This window comes from Carettochelys insculpta, chromosome 20, assembly GCF_033958435.1.
Source record: "Carettochelys insculpta isolate YL-2023 chromosome 20, ASM3395843v1, whole genome shotgun sequence".
Classification (NCBI taxonomy): domain Eukaryota; kingdom Metazoa; phylum Chordata; order Testudines; family Carettochelyidae; genus Carettochelys; species Carettochelys insculpta.
In genome coordinates, this window is record NC_134156.1 from 2824789 (window position 1) to 2841050 (window position 16262).

General features: G+C 64.9%; 2 protein-coding genes across 3 annotated transcripts in view; both read left to right on the plus strand.

The window, feature by feature from the left end:
• USP43 (ubiquitin specific peptidase 43) overlaps nt 1-4726 on the plus strand; it is a 59835-nt gene extending 55109 nt beyond the window's left edge. For both annotated transcript variants that reach the window (XM_075014521.1, XM_075014522.1), the window contains one exon: nt 3222-4726. In XM_075014521.1, coding sequence (XP_074870622.1) covers nt 3222-4327 — 1106 coding nt within the window. In that variant the 3' untranslated portion in view covers nt 4328-4726. The remainder of the gene's footprint in view (nt 1-3221) is intronic.
• A 1758-nt stretch (nt 4727-6484) lies between these two features.
• LOC142023739 (testis-expressed protein 47-like) lies at nt 6485-15681 on the plus strand. Its single transcript, XM_075015011.1, has 7 exons — nt 6485-6601; nt 9317-9389; nt 10226-10329; nt 11026-11090; nt 11962-12166; nt 12390-12546; nt 15390-15681. Exons 1-7 carry the CDS (start codon nt 6485-6487, stop codon nt 15440-15442), a joined length of 774 nt encoding a protein of 257 aa, XP_074871112.1. The 3' UTR covers nt 15443-15681.
• Nucleotides 15682-16262: the final 581 nt, after the last annotated feature.

A 16262-nucleotide genomic window follows, 5' to 3' on the forward strand; every position in this document is an offset into this window, starting at 1 on the left:
GGCCAAGCTAACAAGCTCCATTCAGCCTCCTCGGGGGCAAGGGCCATTTCCTAGAATCCCCCCAGCCCACCCGAAGGTCAGATTCCCCACGTTCTTGGCTCCACCAGGCTTGGCACACCTGGGCTCCAGGTACATGGGACATTAACCCTTGCCATGCTGCTCCAGCTCCCAGCCACACAGGCCCCTGCAAACAGCCCACTTCAAGCACCAGAGCTCTGCTCTTGGCCCTCGGTATGTGCTCCCCATTGCCTTGGGCTAGGCCTGGGGACCCTGCAGGAAAGGGCCGGGCAGAGGGCTGCTGCCAAGTGCCACTGGTCCCTGCAGCTGAAGGGTGCTGTAGTGCGCCCCCTACCGGGCCAATGCACCAGTTACAGCCGGTCGGCGGTGCTGTAGTGCGCCCCCTACCGGGACAATGCACCACTTACAGCCGGTCGGCGGTGCTGTAGTGCGCCCCCTACCGGGACAATGCACCACTTACAGCCGGTCGGCGGTGCTCTAGTGCGCCCCCTGCCGGGCCAACGCGCCAGTTACAGCCGGTCGGCGGTGCTGTAGTGCGCCCCCTGCCGGGCCAATGATCCAGTTACAGCCGGTCAGCGGTGCTGTAGTGCGCCTCCTGCCGGGCCAATGCGCCAGTTACAGCCGGTCGGGGGTGCTCTAGTGCGCCACCTGCCGGGCCAATGCGCCAGTTACAGCCGGTAAGCGGTGCGCTAGTGCGCCCCCTACCGGGCCAATGGGCCAGCTCCAGCCGGTCGGCGGTGCTCTAGTGCGCCCCCTGCCGGGCCAATGGGCCAGTTGCAGCCGGTCGGCGGTGCTGTAGTGCGCCCCCTGCCAGGCCAATGGGCCAGTTACAGTCGGTCGGCGGTGCTGTAGTGCGCCCCCTGCCGGGCCAATGGGCCAGTTGCAGCCGGTCGGCGGTGCTGTAGTGCGCCCCCTGCCGGGCCAATGCGCCAGTTACAGCCGGTCGGCGGTGCCCTGGTGCGCCCCCTGCCGGGCCAATCCGCCAGTTACAGCCGGTCGGCGGTGCTCTAGTGCGCCCCCTGCCGGGCCAATGCGCCAGTTACAGCCAGTCGGTGGTGCTCTAGTGCGCCCCCTGCCCGGCCAATGCGCCAGTTACAGCCAGTCGGCGGTGCTGTAGTGCGCCCCCTACCGGGCCAATGCGCCAGTTACGGCCAGTCGGCGGTGCTGTAGTGCGCCCCCTGCCGGGCCAATGCGCCAGTTACAGCCGGTCGGCGGTGCTCTAGTGCGCCCCCTGCCGGGCCAATGCGCCAGTTACAGCCGGTCGGCGGTGCTCTGGTGCGCCCCCTCCCGGGCCAATGCGCCAGTTACAGCCGGTCGACGGTGCTCTGGTGCGCCCCCTACCGGAGAAATGCGCCAGTTACAGCCGGTCGGCGGTGCTCTGGTGCGGCCCCTGCCGGGCCAATGATCCAGTTACAGCCGGTCAGCGGTGCTGTAGTGCGCCTTCTGCCGGGCCAATGCGCCAGTTACAGCCGGTCGGCGGTGCTGTAGTGCGCCCCCTGCCGGGCCAATGCGCCAGTTACAGCCGGTCGGCGGTGCCCTGGTGCGCCCCCTGCCGGGCCAATCCGCCAGTTACAGCCGGTCGGCGGTGCTCTAGTGCGCCCACTGCCGGGCCAATGCGCCAGTTACAGCCAGTCGGTAGTGCTCTAGTGCGCCCCCTGCCGGGCCAATGCGCCAGTTACAGCCGGTCGGCGGTGCTCTAGTGCGCCCACTGCCGGGCCAATGCGCCAGTTACGGCCAGTCGGCGGTGCTGTAGTGCGCCCCCTGCCGGGCCAATGCGCCAGTTGCAGCCGGTCGGCGGTGCTCTAGTGCGCCCCCTACCGGGCCAATGCGCCAGTTACAGCCGGTCGGCGGTGCTCTAGTGCGCCCCCTGCCGGGCCAATGCGCCAGTTACAGCCAGTCGGTAGTGCTCTAGTGCGCCCCCTGCCGGGCCAATGCGCCAGTTACAGCCGGTCGGCGGTGCTCTAGTGCGCCCACTGCCGGGCCAATGCGCCAGTTACGGCCAGTCGGCGGTGCTGTAGTGCGCCCCCTGCCGGGCCAATGCGCCAGTTGCAGCCGGTCGGCGGTGCTCTAGTGCGCCCCCTGCCGGGCCAATGCGCCAGTTACAGCCGGTCGGCGGTGCTCTAGTGCGCCCCCTGCCGGGCCAATGCGCCAGTTACAGCCAGTCGGCGGTGCTCTAGTGCGCCCCCTACCGGGCCAATGGGCCAGTTACAGCCGGTCGGTGGTGCCCTGCTGCGCCCCCTACCGGGCCAGTGCGCCAGTTACAGCCGGTCGGCGGTGCTCTAGTGCGCCCCCTGCCGGGCCAATGCGCCAGTTACAGCCGGTCGGCGGTGCTCTAGTGCGCCCCCTCCCGGGCCAATGCGCCAGTTACAGCCGGTCGGCGGTGCCCTGCTGCGCCCCCTGCCGGGCCAATGCGCCAGTTACAGCCGGTCGGCGGTGCTCTGGTGCGCCCCCTGCCGGGCCAATGCGCCAGTTACAGCCGGTCGGCGGTGCCCTGCTGCGCCCCCTGCCGGGCCAATGCGCCAGTTACAGCCGGTCGGCGGTGCTGTAGTGCGCCCCCTGCCGGGCCAATGCGCCAGTTACAGCTGGTCGGTGGTGCCCTGCTGCGCCCCCTGCCGGGCCAATGGGCCAGTTACAGCCGGTCGGCGGTGCCCTGCTGCGCCCCCTACCGGGCCAATGCGCCAGTTACAGCCGGTCGGCGGTGCTCTGGTGCGCCCCCTGCCGGGCCAATGCGCCGGTTACAACCCTGCGCTGCAGGATTTAAGCGGCACTTGGCGGGGGGCGCCCCCCCGTGGCAGCAGAGGCCTGGCGTTGCACCTGGGTCTTGGGACAGGGCCTGCACCATTAGCTTGGTCTGTGCCCCCTGCCCCCCCCCGCCCCAACCCTTTTGTGCTAGGCACTGTCCAATCAGTGCAATACAGGCCCTGCTCACAGGGCAGAGACCAGCCTGCCAATGTGTGTGGGGTGGGGAGACAAAGGCAGGACATGATGTGCCTGGGGTCGTTCCAGAACCAGACCCCTAATCTCCTGCCTCACTAGCCAACAGCACTAGCCACTAGTTCCCGCTGCTGGCTGGACCCTGCCTTGGGTCACTTCTGGGCAGCGTCAGCACAACTGAGCAGAGCCCAGGAACCCCTTCTGGTGAGTGCAGGTGGCTCTGATCTGCGCTTGTGGGCTCCCACCAACCCACCTGATTTCTCTTGCAGGAGGCTTTGAATCCCGGCCCCTAGTACGCAGCATTCAGGGGCGCAGCGTCAGCATGAAAGAGTCTCCCACAAAGCCCCGGCTGAGGCCCATAAAGCCAGCCTCGCTCCGTTGGTCCTTTGCCGCCAGAGACCGGTCGCAAGCTGCATCCGGGGAGCTGGTGGAGTACTTGGAGTCTGGGCGCAGGCCCCGGTACACCCACAAGTCCATTGTTCCCCTCATGACAGGTGCCCCGAGCAGCGAGAGCACCTCAGCGGTGGCCAGGCCTTCGGTGAACCCAGCTGCCATTGGGAAGGATCAGGGGGCTGGCGTGTGCAGCCAGAATTCACAGGGCGCCTTCGGGGGTGCTGCAGAGAGCCACGACAGTGCACCCTTGGCTCCTGAGAAGGCCGGGAGCCTGCAGAGAAGCAGCAAACCAAAGGCGGACACAGGCCAGCCACAGGGAGCAGCCCAAACGCTCGAGCTGCCTGTCAGTGCAGGGGGCGCCTGGCAAGTTGAGGAGCCAAAGAGCAATGGGAGCAAAGTGAGCCCCAATGGGGCAGCCCACACAGGCTCCTTGCCCTATCCCCATTGCTCCCTGAGGGCCAGGGGGGCACTGGGCAGGGCCGGGGACCACGACCAAAGAACTGCCCCCAGGGCCAGGGTGCGTGGCCGGGCCAGGGAGCCCGATGCCGAGAGGCAGCCTGAAGGGAAGTTCCCCCTTTTTAGAGCAGGCTTCCTGAAGAAGGAGCCCAAGCCGTCTCACAAGTCGGAGCCACCCCAGAGCTCGGAGCCAGCCATGAGCGCCTCCCGGCCATCGCTGGCCAATGGCGTCCTGAGCGAGGGCAGGGCAAAGGGAACACGGGGCCGGCGGGGCATGGAGGGCCTGGCCAACGGCCGGCTCAGCCGCTCCGAGGTGGACATCAAGCGCTCGCAGAGCTCCGCCAGCATCCCCAGCAAGGCCGAGTGGGCCCCACCCAGGGCGGCCTCGCGCTGCAAGGATGATGGGAGCCACCAGCACAGCCGCAGCGCGCCGGTGGAGAGGGCAGCCTACGGCCCCTCGCTCAGTGCCAAGTACCACACGGCTTCCCTGGGCAGGACAAGACCAGTGCCGGAGTCCAGCTTCTGAGGTGGCCGATGAGCACCGGCCCAAGGGAGGGAGCGGACGGTCCCAGCAGCAGGCTGCAAGGGGCTCCGATGTCCATCCAGGCTCTAGTGGGCTGATCTCACAGCTCCTGGGTCCCCTGGGCAACTGCCTTGGGGTGGGTCCCATCCTGCGTCCCTGGGAGTGAGAAGGGAGCTGTGTCCTCCCACGCCCGGATGCCTGGTCTCCCTCAGAGCTGTAGGGAACAGGGCACCCTGCACATGCCATGCCTTAATGGGATGGAGCCCAGCCCGGGCGGCTGGGCCTGGGGCAGGGAGGAGCAGGCGCAAGAGCAAAGGAGGCATATTTATTCTGTACACAGAGAGGTTTATCCACGCAGCGTCCCCCACGCTGGCTGTTCTCTAAGAGGCGACTATTTTTCGTACCAAGGACTGGGGCTGGGTGGGCATGGGGGTCTTTGGCACCAAGGTCTATGCAATAATAAAGTCTTCTACTGAGCCTTTGGACAGGGCTGTCTGGCCACACACCCGGGGCTTTTGCAGAGCTTTCGATTAACACCGTGTCAAACAAGCACTGGGGTGGTGCAGCTGTGGGGAGAGAGAACCGCCACAGACCACCGAGGGACCGAGCTCTGGTCTGCGGCTTGCACTGACTCTGCCCTGATGGGGAGTCCCTGCGGCAGCTGGGTGTGGGTGAAATCATCACAGCCTGAACCTCCACTGCCCCATGTGTCACTAACCCCCCAGCACCCTGCACCCCCGGTCGCTAACCCCCCCCCACCGCACAACTTGTTACTAACCCCCCCCACCCTAGAAATCTGCACCTCCTGTCACTAACCCCCCGACCCCAGCACCCTGCACTCCTTGTCACTACCCCCCTCCACACACACAGCCCACCCACAGAGGTGTCATGCAAGGGCAGGCCAGTCAGCTGGAGGTCCATGTGCCTAGCACTGAGCAGGGCGGGCTGGGATGGGCACTGGTTTGGCCCCCGGGATGCTCTGTCGCCTGCGTGCCCGAGCTTGGCCCACCCCACCCCCCGTGGTACCCACAATGTCACAGCGTGGCAGCACAGGGTCGCAGTGGCGCTCTGCAAGCCACTGGGCCAGGGCTGCCGAGCCTGTGACGGTACAGCCTGTGGGTCATCCATGGAAGCCTGTCAGCTGGCGGGCGGTGCTTGGGGAAGAAAGCCCATGGGCCAGACCCTCCAAGACCACGCGTGCTGGGCACAGCATCACACCTGGCCCCTGCTCGGCGAACATACCACCCAGGCAAGTGCCTCCTGCGCACGCCACCCAGGGCCTCACGTCTGGGGGTAAAGGGCAGCTGCAGCGCCCAAGCACTGTGCCTACAGTCCTAGAGCCAGTCAATGGCAGGGCTGGGCATAGACCCACGGGGGCTTCAATGCTCAGTGCTCTCTCCCTGACACCAGTAGGTAACCGCCTCACCCTGGTGTAGCCTCCCCCCCTCCAGACACGTGCATTGCAACAGCACTGGGGCTGGTTGGCACCACCAGCCTGCAGCAGCCATGGGCCTGGGCTTGGTAATGGTGCACAGCCCCATCAGGCTCTGGCGGGGGCAGTCTGAGGCCAGCGCAGGGCAGCTGCCATAAAAAGCCATAGCCAGCTCCAGGCTGGCTGGCTACAGCACCCGATGGCTCTTACCTCCTATTCACTGCTGGGGCTGCCTGCCACGTGTCTTCTTCCAGCACCCGCTCAGCTAGCGCGGCAGTATCGCCCCAGGGCACAGCCTAAGTGAGCTCCCCAAGCCCCTAGGCGCTGCCTGTGGCAGAGCCAGAAACCGAGCCCAGCTTTGTGACAGTCCCTAACCACTGGACCAGCTGGCCCTAACTGGTCCCTCACTGGCCGCCTGGGTGGAAGGGCCAGGCGTCACATGGGCCCGCTGTGGGGAGCAGGGCTGCAGGGCACTGCCCCAGTGAGGCAAAGCTGAGGCCCCTCCCTGCAACCCATCCGCTGGACATGTTGCCTGTGAGCACTTTTGTCTCCAGAGGGTTGATTTTTGCCCACATGCTGCCCCCCCCCCCCCCCCCGGACAGCAAGGCCGGCACAGCCCAGCACAGCGCATGGGGGCACCAGGCCCCGGGGCGGGGAACCACCTTGGCAAAGCTCCCAGGTGCGTTTGTTCTCACCCAGTCACTAAGCAGCAGCAGCAGGGAGCAGCCATGGCCCCCGAGCCCAGGCGAGCGCTGGGCCGCCAGCAGGACCTGGAGGAGGCCGCGTTCCAGGCCAGGCTCTCACTGTATGGGCTGGCACAGGAGCAGCAGCAGGTGCTCAGAAAGGTCAGGGTTGGGGGTGGATTGTCCTGCCTGGGGCCGAGCCAGCCTGGCTGCAGACCCCTAACACAGCCGGGCACCTCTGCTTTAAAAGCCTTGCTGGGGGGGAGGGGGCACTGCCCGGCAGCACAGCCTAGCCGGGGCGGGTGAGCCCCAGCAGGAGGGTGGGAACAGCCTCTGGGCCTGCTTGGGTGCCGTGCAGGCTGGGGGGGGCGGGCAGTGACAGGCTGGGGGGGCGGTCAGGCAGTGCTCTGGGGAAGCAGGACCCCCCCCCCCCCCCCCCCCATGCAACCACCACTGCACTTGCTGCCTTGGGGCAGCCACGCCAGCGTAGACGCCTTTGCTGCAGGCCTGGGGAGGGTGCCACAGCAGGGCAGTCGCAATTGCCTTGACTTAAAGAGGCAGCACATGGCAGCGCCCAGAGAGGTCCCCAGCTGCAGGCAGCACGTCCGTGCCCCCCGCCCGCCATACACGCACGCACGGTGTGTCTCACACGCACAGCCCATGTCACAAAGCCTCACTCACCCGCCCTGCCCCCCAGTGGCCTGGACCTGGCCTATGATGACTTACCAAAATTTGTGGGGTGCCCCCGCACGTCCCCCCACAAGCCAGGGGGACAGCCCCATGCTGAGGGCATCCCCGGCGTGCTGCCTGCCCAGAGCTGGGCCCGGCCAATGGGCTGGATCCCTCCATAACGGCCCTGGTCTGGTCATGGCGTGGCTGGCGGCCGACAGGCCACAAGGCAGCTGGGCCATTGGTCTGACCCCACGTGGCCACTCCTAGCAGCCCCAGGGCCAGCCCCCAGCAGGAGCGACATAGCCACCGAGGGAGCTGGGAGACATCTGCCAGGTGGGGAATGAGTGCGAATGTGGCGCTTAGCCCAAGCCGCACGCTGGCCAGGCTGGGGAGCTCCCCCTCGGCGCACCCAGGAAAGCCTGGGGCTCCAGAGGCAGCAGCCGAAGGCTGGCTCAGCGCTAGTGTGGCCAGACCGCCCGCTGCCCCCCGCCTGGCCTGCCTGAGCCTGTCAAAGGCTTCGGGAATAATGGAGCTCTCTATGCCAGCCGTTGCCTGAGCAACCCCTGCCCGGGCCGGCTAACGCGCTCCCAGACCAAGGCAGCAAACAATGCAGCCTAACGGCGAACACCCCAGCTGCGCTGCTCAGACACGCTGCTGCAGCCTGGCCGAATCCTGCCCTGCTCCCGGGAGGTGCAACCGGGCGCCAGGCTGTGGGATGCCGGCAGCACCGTGGTGCTCTGCACTGGGCCCTCTGGGCACCAAGCGTCAGTGGGGGGAGAGGCCAAGCAAGAGCGCTGGATTGGCACCCGGGGCTGGCAGTGCTCTGCCTAGGGGGGGCCACGGCTGGTCGGGAGAGAGTGGGGCAGGGGCAACCGAAGGAGTCAGTGCAGGAGAAAGGCCGGAGAAATCTCCTTCAGCACCTGCTCAGCAGGCGGCCCCCCCCATGGCACAGAGGGAACGGTCAGTGGCTGCCCCAGAGCGCACGGTGGGGGGCTGGGGTGGGAGCTGGGCAGGGGCCAGGCTGGTAGATGGGCAGGGAGCCAGGTGGGAGACAGACTGGGAGACGGGCAGGGGCTGGGCAGTGGGACCATGCGGTTTGAGCCGTGCTGGCACCGCAGTCACCGCACCGTGTCTGGGCTGCGAGGGCCCTTTGCCCGTCACTGCAGGGCAGGCCAAGCTCAGAGGACAGGGACACGTACGCTGCCCTGGGCCGGGTTAGCGCTTGGTGCTGCTGCGGGCTGCACGCCTACAAGGGTGCAAGTTATTCCTAGGGCCGTGGTGGGAGCCAGCCGATGCTGCTCCCCTTCCCCCTGCTGTAATGGGCTGGGAGGAGCCCCTGCTGCCCCTGAGCCCCCAGCTTGGGCATTGCTGCCATCACTCAGGCTTTAGAGTTGCTCCGCTCAGGCCCAGAGCCTCCCAGGTATTCAGGCTCCTGCTGTGCGTTGGTTTCAGCGGGCGGATTGAGGCTAGACACCGGGAAGCCCCAGGCCCCAAGCCCTGCTCCTGTAGCATGTGCACAGCCCAGCCGCTAGCGCTCGCCCTCCTGCTCAGTAGGAGCTGCGCCAATGTCAACGGGCTGCTCGGGGGGTCGGGCTGCTACAGCAGAGGAGCTATAGCAGGGTCTGGCTTCTGCAGGCAGCCGCAGCCTTGCAGCTCCCTGAGGGCTGCCTGGCGAGTAGCTTTGGGGGCGCTGCCAGCTGGCATTCAGCCACCCCTCCTCCCCAGCGAATGCTGCGTTCTTCTCAGCGCCCACGGTGGACACAAACCATCCGGTAGCTCAGGGCTGGGGCCTCACGAGTCCCTGTAGGGGCAACCGGGCCATTTTTGTGGGTGAGCTGGCACAGCACCTGGCCACGAACCCTTCGAGAAAGGCCTGTTCTCACGTCTGCGCAGCATGCCCAGGAACAGCGAGGGGCACCAGGAGACGGGTCAGTCCAGCAACACAAACCTCTTGCTAGTGTCTAGGGAGGGTAATGGGCTGAGACAGGTGCCTCCAGCTACCAGTGGCTCCAGACCTTTCCATTCCTGCCTGTCTCGGGCTCCGGGAGCAGCAGAAGCCCTGGGAGGGGGGGTGTTGTGTGGATGCCCAGTCTCTGCTCTCTGCAGAGGCAGCAGGAAGGGTTTGCTGGGGCTGATGCTGCCAAGGGCAGAGCCTGGGCCCCATACGCCTTGTGACCACCAGCTGCCCTCTCGCTTCCCCTCTAGAAATCGCTTCTGCACAGGCTGGTGTTTCTGGCCAAGATCTCCCCCGAGCTGGCCGACAAACGGGATTTAGCAGGTAAGTGGCTCAGCCCGTTTCTTCGATGGAAGCATCTGTGGTGGGGTCTGAAATGGACCAAGGGCCGGGGAAGCACTAGCTCCCCATCCCAGGCCGTGCCCCACTGCCTGGCCGGCACTGTGCACGGTCCCAGGGGCTACGTGACATGCTGCATTTGAGGTGCCGCTGGCTGGACTGGAGCCTCCCCAAAGCTCTGCTCACATTCTCCATGGAGCTGGAGCAGGGTTGTAACTCCCCCCCCAGCACAGCCATGGAGGGGAGTGACAGCAGGTGTCGGAGTTAGCCCCTCGTTGACCTGGATGGGGCCCTGAGAGCGTCTCAGGCTCAGACCTATCACAGGTCGCATTTGTGGGCTAGAAACAGGCTCATTGCTCGTTTAAAGGCCAGGTGGAAATTCCAGTGTCAGCCCCTGCAGAGGGCCTGGGCTGGGGCCCCTCGCCCCCACCTCACTCTGGCCCTGCCTGAGGGCAGTGTGCACGGAGATCCCCGGTGGGTACTTGGGTACCCGCGGGGAGGGTGGCTTGTGCCACACTGCTGCCAGGGCTGGGAGATCCCGGCCCCCTGTGGGGGAGCAATGGGCGTCCTCCAGGGGTGACACGGAGATGCCAATATGCACAAGCCCTCTTGATTCAGGGCTGGGGTGGGCCCAGCCCCAGCAGCTTGGGAATGGCCCTTCTGGCTGCGAGGGGCTTCCATGCTGGATGCCCATGTGCACTCTGAGCAGGGCAGAGCCCCGGGCATCGCCCCATGGGGGGCGGTGGGGGGCAAGGCAGGAGGGCTCCTGCAGCCTGAAGCAGGAGCCAGCAACCACTGAGTGCGCTCTGGGCTCTCCGCAGGGCACTGGCACTGCCTCTTCCTGCGGCTACAGCGCTACCACCAGGGCGAGGGGGTCACAGGCCTCCTGCTGATCTATCCCACCTACGTGGTGCACACCCTGGAGGTAGGGGCCCCGCCTCGGGCTGGACGGGAGTGTCAAAGGGGGTGGAGAGGGGAAACCCAGGGGGGCTGTGACATGGCCGGAGATTGTCCTGCGCAGGGTGCACCTGGCTCTGCTCCCCAGCCCCTGCACGAGAGCCCCTCCCCGCCGAATGGGGCAGCCTGCAGGCAGCCTGGCCAGGACAGCGGGGAGCTGCGCCGGGAGGGGAGCGCGAGAACCTCCCGACCTCGCTGGAAAGCCTCCGCCTCCGCCTCCGCCACCTCCTCCCGCCCCAGGAGCTATGTGCCTGTCCTCCACCCCGGCCTCGGCCCCAACACCAGAACCTGCGAGCCTATCCTCCCTGCAGCCGCACAGTGCGAGGGGCCCTCACCCACACCCCGAGAGGCCGTTCCTCTGCCCCCTTCCCCACAGGCCTCAGACCTCACCCACCCACCCTGCAGGCAAGAGCCACAGGCCTGACGCCCCTGTGCCAGGCGCTGAGCACCCTGGGCCCACCCCCAGCGGTAGCGGCTCACTGTGCTGCCCCTGGCACTCGTGGCCTTGCACCCTGCACCAGTGGGGGTGACAGCCCTGGCCCCGCACTAGGGGCAGCCGTGCAGCACACACAGGCTCCGTCTGCTTGCCCGGGGTGCAGCCCCAGCACTGGGTATGGTGTGACCAGAGGGGCTGGCACAGCTCAGGAGGTTGCTTGTTTTTCAGGGCTCCAGCGAGGTGCTTTATTCCATCCTGAGGGACCTGCGAGACATGCAGCCCCCGCAGCACAGGTGAGGGCTGGCCAGTGTCACCAAACCCCAGGGTGTGCCTGAGCCAGGGGTGTGTGGGCTGGGCTGGGCTGGGTCTGGGGCCGGAAGCGGGGACCCTCTGGGGCTGAACGCGCACACTGCTGCGGTGAGCGCCAGGGGACGGGAGCTGACTGAGATCCAGGAACGCTGTGATGGAGCCGCCTTCCGGGGGGCGTTTTTAACTCATGCGTGCCCGGCTCTGGGAATGAGGGGCGGGAGGCATTTGACCCTGTTTGGCTTTGGAAGCCACAAACCTGCCCCTGGGAAGCCTGGGCAGAGGCTGGCTGGGCATGGATATTCCTTGGCGCCGGCTGTAGAAAATACAGCAGCAGTCAGGTAGCGCTGAGACTAACCGCGTGCTTTGTTAGGTCTCAAGGTGCTGCCTGGCTGCAGTTTTGATTTGTTAGACTGCTGCCTGACGTGGCTATCGCTCTGTGACTGGCCCGCTACAGGGGCAAAGGGAAATCATACCAACCTGTTTAATTTGCACGTTGAGCTCGCTGCAGCTTAACAGGGCTAAGGGAGGCGTCCCTCCTGCTGCTGGGCGCTTGCTTGACAGCGGCTTGGGAAAGGGCTTCATAGCTGAGGAGAATTCAGACAAAACTATAAAAGCTGAACAGTTCATTTCCTGTTGAAACAAACCCTTTGGCTGAAAAGCAGGGGGAGAGCTGGGCGTACGAGCTCCCCACAGGGGCGACTGATTTAACAATCCCAGGCCAAGGTGGCACTAGCTTTGCAGGCGACAAGACCTCAGGAGGCAGGTAACGCCCCCCTGTTAACCCCACGGGGTGACCCCTTCCTCCTGCTGTGGGAGGGACTTGAGCCACTGACTCTCTGCTCTGGCCTGTCCCAGGGCCCTGGTGCTGGAGCCCAAGATCCTGGTGCTGTCCCACAACATCCCCTCCCGGCTCTTCCAGCAGTGGAGCTACAAGGTGCTGGCCGTGCCCAGTAGGCACCTGGCCTATGACACCTCACGCAAGGAGCCAGTTGAAAGCATCACCGGCGAGTGCCTGGCTATGCTCCTCAAGCTGGGAGTGCACCTGCTGAAGTACCCTAAGGTAAGGGCCCCGAGCCGCCCGGTGCAGTGGGGGATTGTGGGGCCATCGCTGCCCCACATACTGGGTGGAGCAGGGGCTCACTGCTTTCGGACTGGCCTCGCTCACAGCAGGTGGGCACCATAGGTGGGAGCCGGCGTGGTCGGTCGAGTGCTGCCCATGGCTGCTGGAGACGCCAGGCTCCTGCATCGTGGCTGAGGACTTTCTTGCTTCACCTGATTTCCAGAGCCCCCCAGACCTGCCTGATGCTGTTCTGGAGGGGGTCGCCGATTTCATCATTCCCCAGGACACCATCTGCCACCTCCTGGGGTGCAGGGAGCTGCTGAGTCCTGCCCAGTTCCTGCAGTTCTACGACTCCCCCTTGAACGTCGTCATGGACTCAGGTACGTGCCTGCACGCTGTGACATTTGGTGCCCCTACGTGGCTGCGTATTGGTCGGTGTGGCTTTGTTTGCATCTGACTCCAGCCTGACTTGCTCAGCCACTGGGGCACGTCTGACCTGCCTCCGCTTGGCTGAAGCAGGAGGGAGCCCAGGACTGGTGAGTTCCCTCAAGGCTGACAGGCCACTGCTGTGGGGAAGTTCACAGCAAGTCACATGCCCAAAAAGGGGCGTTTGCTGCCCCCATGACAGGTGTGTGCTAATGAGGAACTGGCAGGCGTGAAAGCAGAGTGCAAGCTGTGATTACATCTAGCTCCTTTTGCCTGAAGGGGGCGTTTGGCAGTGACAACCCGCATGCTGCAGAGGGCTCTCTGTAGCCCAAAGGTACCAGGAGCTGTTCAGTGGGATGTGCCTGCTGAGGTTTCCAGTCCATGCTCATGCAGAGGCAGGCCTGTATGTGGGGGTGTGAGAAGGGTGTGAATGCACACCCCCCAGGTCTGGTTTCTCTCCCTTCCCCCTGCTGCACTGTGCAGGGAGAGCCCACAGGGCATGATGGGGGAGCCCAAGGCACCCTGGGAGCTGTAGTTCCTTGGCCAGTTCCCTGCCCAAAGAGCTGGCCCTGGAGCAGGGAAGGGACTACATTTCCCAGCTGGCCCTTGGCTGCGAGCAACAGCAAAGGGAGAAGGAGGGAATATTGTTTTTTTGCTTACAATACTTCAGCAAGATCCCCAAAGGAAATGTCTATAAAACCTTTATTACTGTGTCAATTTTTAGTGTAACAATCATTTTACCAATCAGTTGCCACTCAAATTTTTCATTAACCTCCCTTGTGCACTCATTGCATGACTATTTTTGAGCTCCTTTATTTTTTAAAAAATTTGCAGTCCCCGTTTACACAAAAAGCAACCACTTCTCCCAAAAGCCCTGAGTACAGGCCTGCGGGGCGCAGGCTTCCCACCCTGGCAGTGGTACTAGAATCCCCGCTGGGATCAAACCCACCTTGTCTTACCAGAGCTGTAGAAACCCCTTTGGGTCATGCTAACTGCTCCTGTCACCCTGCCGGCAGGTTCATTGATGCGCTTTCCATCTTCTCTGCACGACCAGTGTCTCCTTCCACTGCTTCTGACACGCTCAAAGCTTCGTGGCCCTGTGCCATCATGTGCTTCAGAGCAAACGCCATGTTCAATTCTTGCACTGATCAGTGTCAAAGCTGCACCACTGCTGCAGCGTGCTCCCTGTGACCCTGCCCTGCTACCTGGCGTGTGCAGACAGGCCAGGCAGGAGACCGGTGTTTGTTGGCAGTTGCAGGGGTTAATCTCAACAGCGCGTTCCTCGCTCGGTGATTTCTTTCACTACATTTTTTGCAGCTGCAGGCAATGAGGAACCAACCCCATGACACGCGCTGGTTACTGCTGCAGGCGGGCCTGGCAGCAGCCATTGCGATTCCAGACTAGGGTTACGGCTCCTGACTCCTGCCACAAGGTCTTCAACACTTCAGCGCACACTGTCCTGCCAGACCGTTAGTGAGGGGCAGCTGCAGCCCACTGTGGTTTATACAAACAAACGGCTTGATATAAACCCCACTGGAATCAACAGGCCCAGTCCTGGCCCCCGGCTCCAGCAGCCCCCAGAATAACCAGAGGTCTGGGAGAAGGGCGTCTGCTTCCTCCTTTCTGAAGTCTGGTTCCATTTCCCAGCCGCCCCCCTGTTCGGCTGAAAAGGGGCAAAGCTGCGAGCGTTTGCTCTGAGCACAGCCAGTCGGCAGGGCCGGGGCTCTGCTTCTCAGCCGGGGTGAGGAGCCATCGGCCATGCTGCCCTCCAAGCCAAGCACATCGAGAAGCGCCTCAGGAATGGCTGCATGGAGCCAGCCGGAGCTGCTCCGACCCCGCCAGTGTGGCCAGCTGAGCCCGGCCTGCAGGGAAAAGCACTGGCTCCGCTGCACTGGCTTTATGGGGGGCCAGCGAGCCACTCACCTCTGCACCAAAGCACCAGTCGGGCAACCTGGTCGCGACACCAGCCAAGGGGGCACCTGCTCAGAGCCAGCCCCAGGGATGGGCTGGGGGATGGAGCCTCTGGCTCAGCTGTGGGCGAAGAGCTGCAGTGGGGTGGGTGCTCCGAGGCCTGTGTGTGGGGGCTAAGGGATCCCGGCTCCATCCCTAGGAGCAGCAGCCACAGCACAAGAGCCCCAGGACAGCCTTAGCACTGGCAAAGGGCCAACAGCCCGGGAGCCTGAGGTTCCTGCTTGGCCTAGAGGCGAAGGGGCCCTGGGCACAAAGAGCGTGTGGGCTCAGAGTGCCCCAGTGGGCTGGGCCCGGGGCCTGGGTGTTAACCCACCCCTGCCTGGCACGGGTGCCGAGAGCGGCTGGCCTGTGGGGTGATTCGCTCCTGGCTGTGCAGCCAGTCAGCCGCCGGCTGACAATGGGAACCAAGCAGCGTTCAGTCCCCCTGCTCAGCTCCCCTTCCCCGACTAGGGTCGCCTTGTTCTTACTCTCTGTGAAGCACAAGAGCTGCGAGCCCTGCTGCCCAGCCAGGTACCGGCGGCGCCCTCGCCCGGGCATCTGACAAGCAGGCTCTCAGGCGGGCGAGGCTGGGCTCAGCCCCGGTGGACGGGCAGCCAAGGCGCCGAGAAGCCTTTCAGCACCACGCTTGGGTGGAGAGAGCTGCCTGGCGCGGTCCGGCCTGGCACATGCCTGCGTCGCTCCCCCGGGGCAGCGGTGGCAGAGGCAGGCACAGAGGCCAGCTCTACTGCACTGCAGCCTGCGTGCACGGAAGGAGAAGCCGTCCATGTGCCCGTCCAAGCTGCAGCCCCTCTGGGTGTTCTGACCAGCTCTCCCTCTCCCATTCCAGAGCGCGTGTGGCCATTGCCTGAGAAGGTGAAGCTGGACAGCGAGAGTGGGTGACTGGAAGGGATGCGCTGGGCCCGGCAGGTTGTGGGCAGCAGCTGGGCACTACTCCGGCCCACAGCTGGTCACGCAGTGCTCAGGGCACAGCTGAGCTCAGCCTGCGGCTGTGGGGAACAGCCAAGAGCTTCAGAGCAGGGTTTGGACAGCCCCAGCCCTGGCCACTGGAGCAGGATTAGAAGCCACATGGCCAAGCGGCTGTGCCAGCCTGCCTCTGTGCTCTGTCCTGCTGGGCCAGCCCCTCCGTCTCCCCCAGCCAAGACCAGAGCAGCCGGCGGCACCTGCAGCTCACCAGCACCACTACAGGCTCAGCTGGACGCGGCTTGGTCAGTAACTAGATGGGGACGAGCTGGTCCTCGGCTGTGGTACCTGTACCGTGTCTCAGTCCAGGCTGTGTGGGGGCGGCGTGTACCAGGCTGTTACCTGAGGGTCTGGTGCATCCATCCACCTCAGGAGATCCACAGGACGGCAGAGCTGGCGTGGCCTGGCAGCCCAAGGCTCCCGGCACATGGGCCCCTCTTGTTCCACACCTGCAGTAGTGAACTGTCCTGGGGCCCGGCGAGCTGCAGGGTCTGCCCCGGAGAACATGATGGGCGCAGCAGCTCCAAGGGTCAGGCCTCTCTGGGCTCGGGTTGGCCAGAGGAGCAGGACAGCAGCTTTGTCCTCACTGAGCGCTCTGAGCTGGATGGAGCCGGCTCAGCGCCTGCCGCAGTGAGGCTGATACACAGAGCCTTGGCGGGAGTCTCATGGTTATGGCAGTTCTCCGGAGCCCAGCGCTGAGGTGACGATTTCAGCCTGCACCCTCAAAGCCAAAGCAAAG

Bases quoted from the DNA above. Each gene is read 5' to 3' on its own strand.
- LOC142023739 (XM_075015011.1), top strand. From the start codon at position 6,485: ATGGCCCCCGAGCCCAGGCGAGCGCTGGGCCGCCAGCAGGACCTGGAG. The intron at 6,602-9,316 runs GTCAGGGTTGGG...CTTCCCCTCTAG, and splicing joins AGCAGCAGGTGCTCAGAAAG to AAATCGCTTCTGCACAGGCT. The intron at 10,330-11,025 runs GTAGGGGCCCCG...CTTGTTTTTCAG, and splicing joins ACGTGGTGCACACCCTGGAG to GGCTCCAGCGAGGTGCTTTA.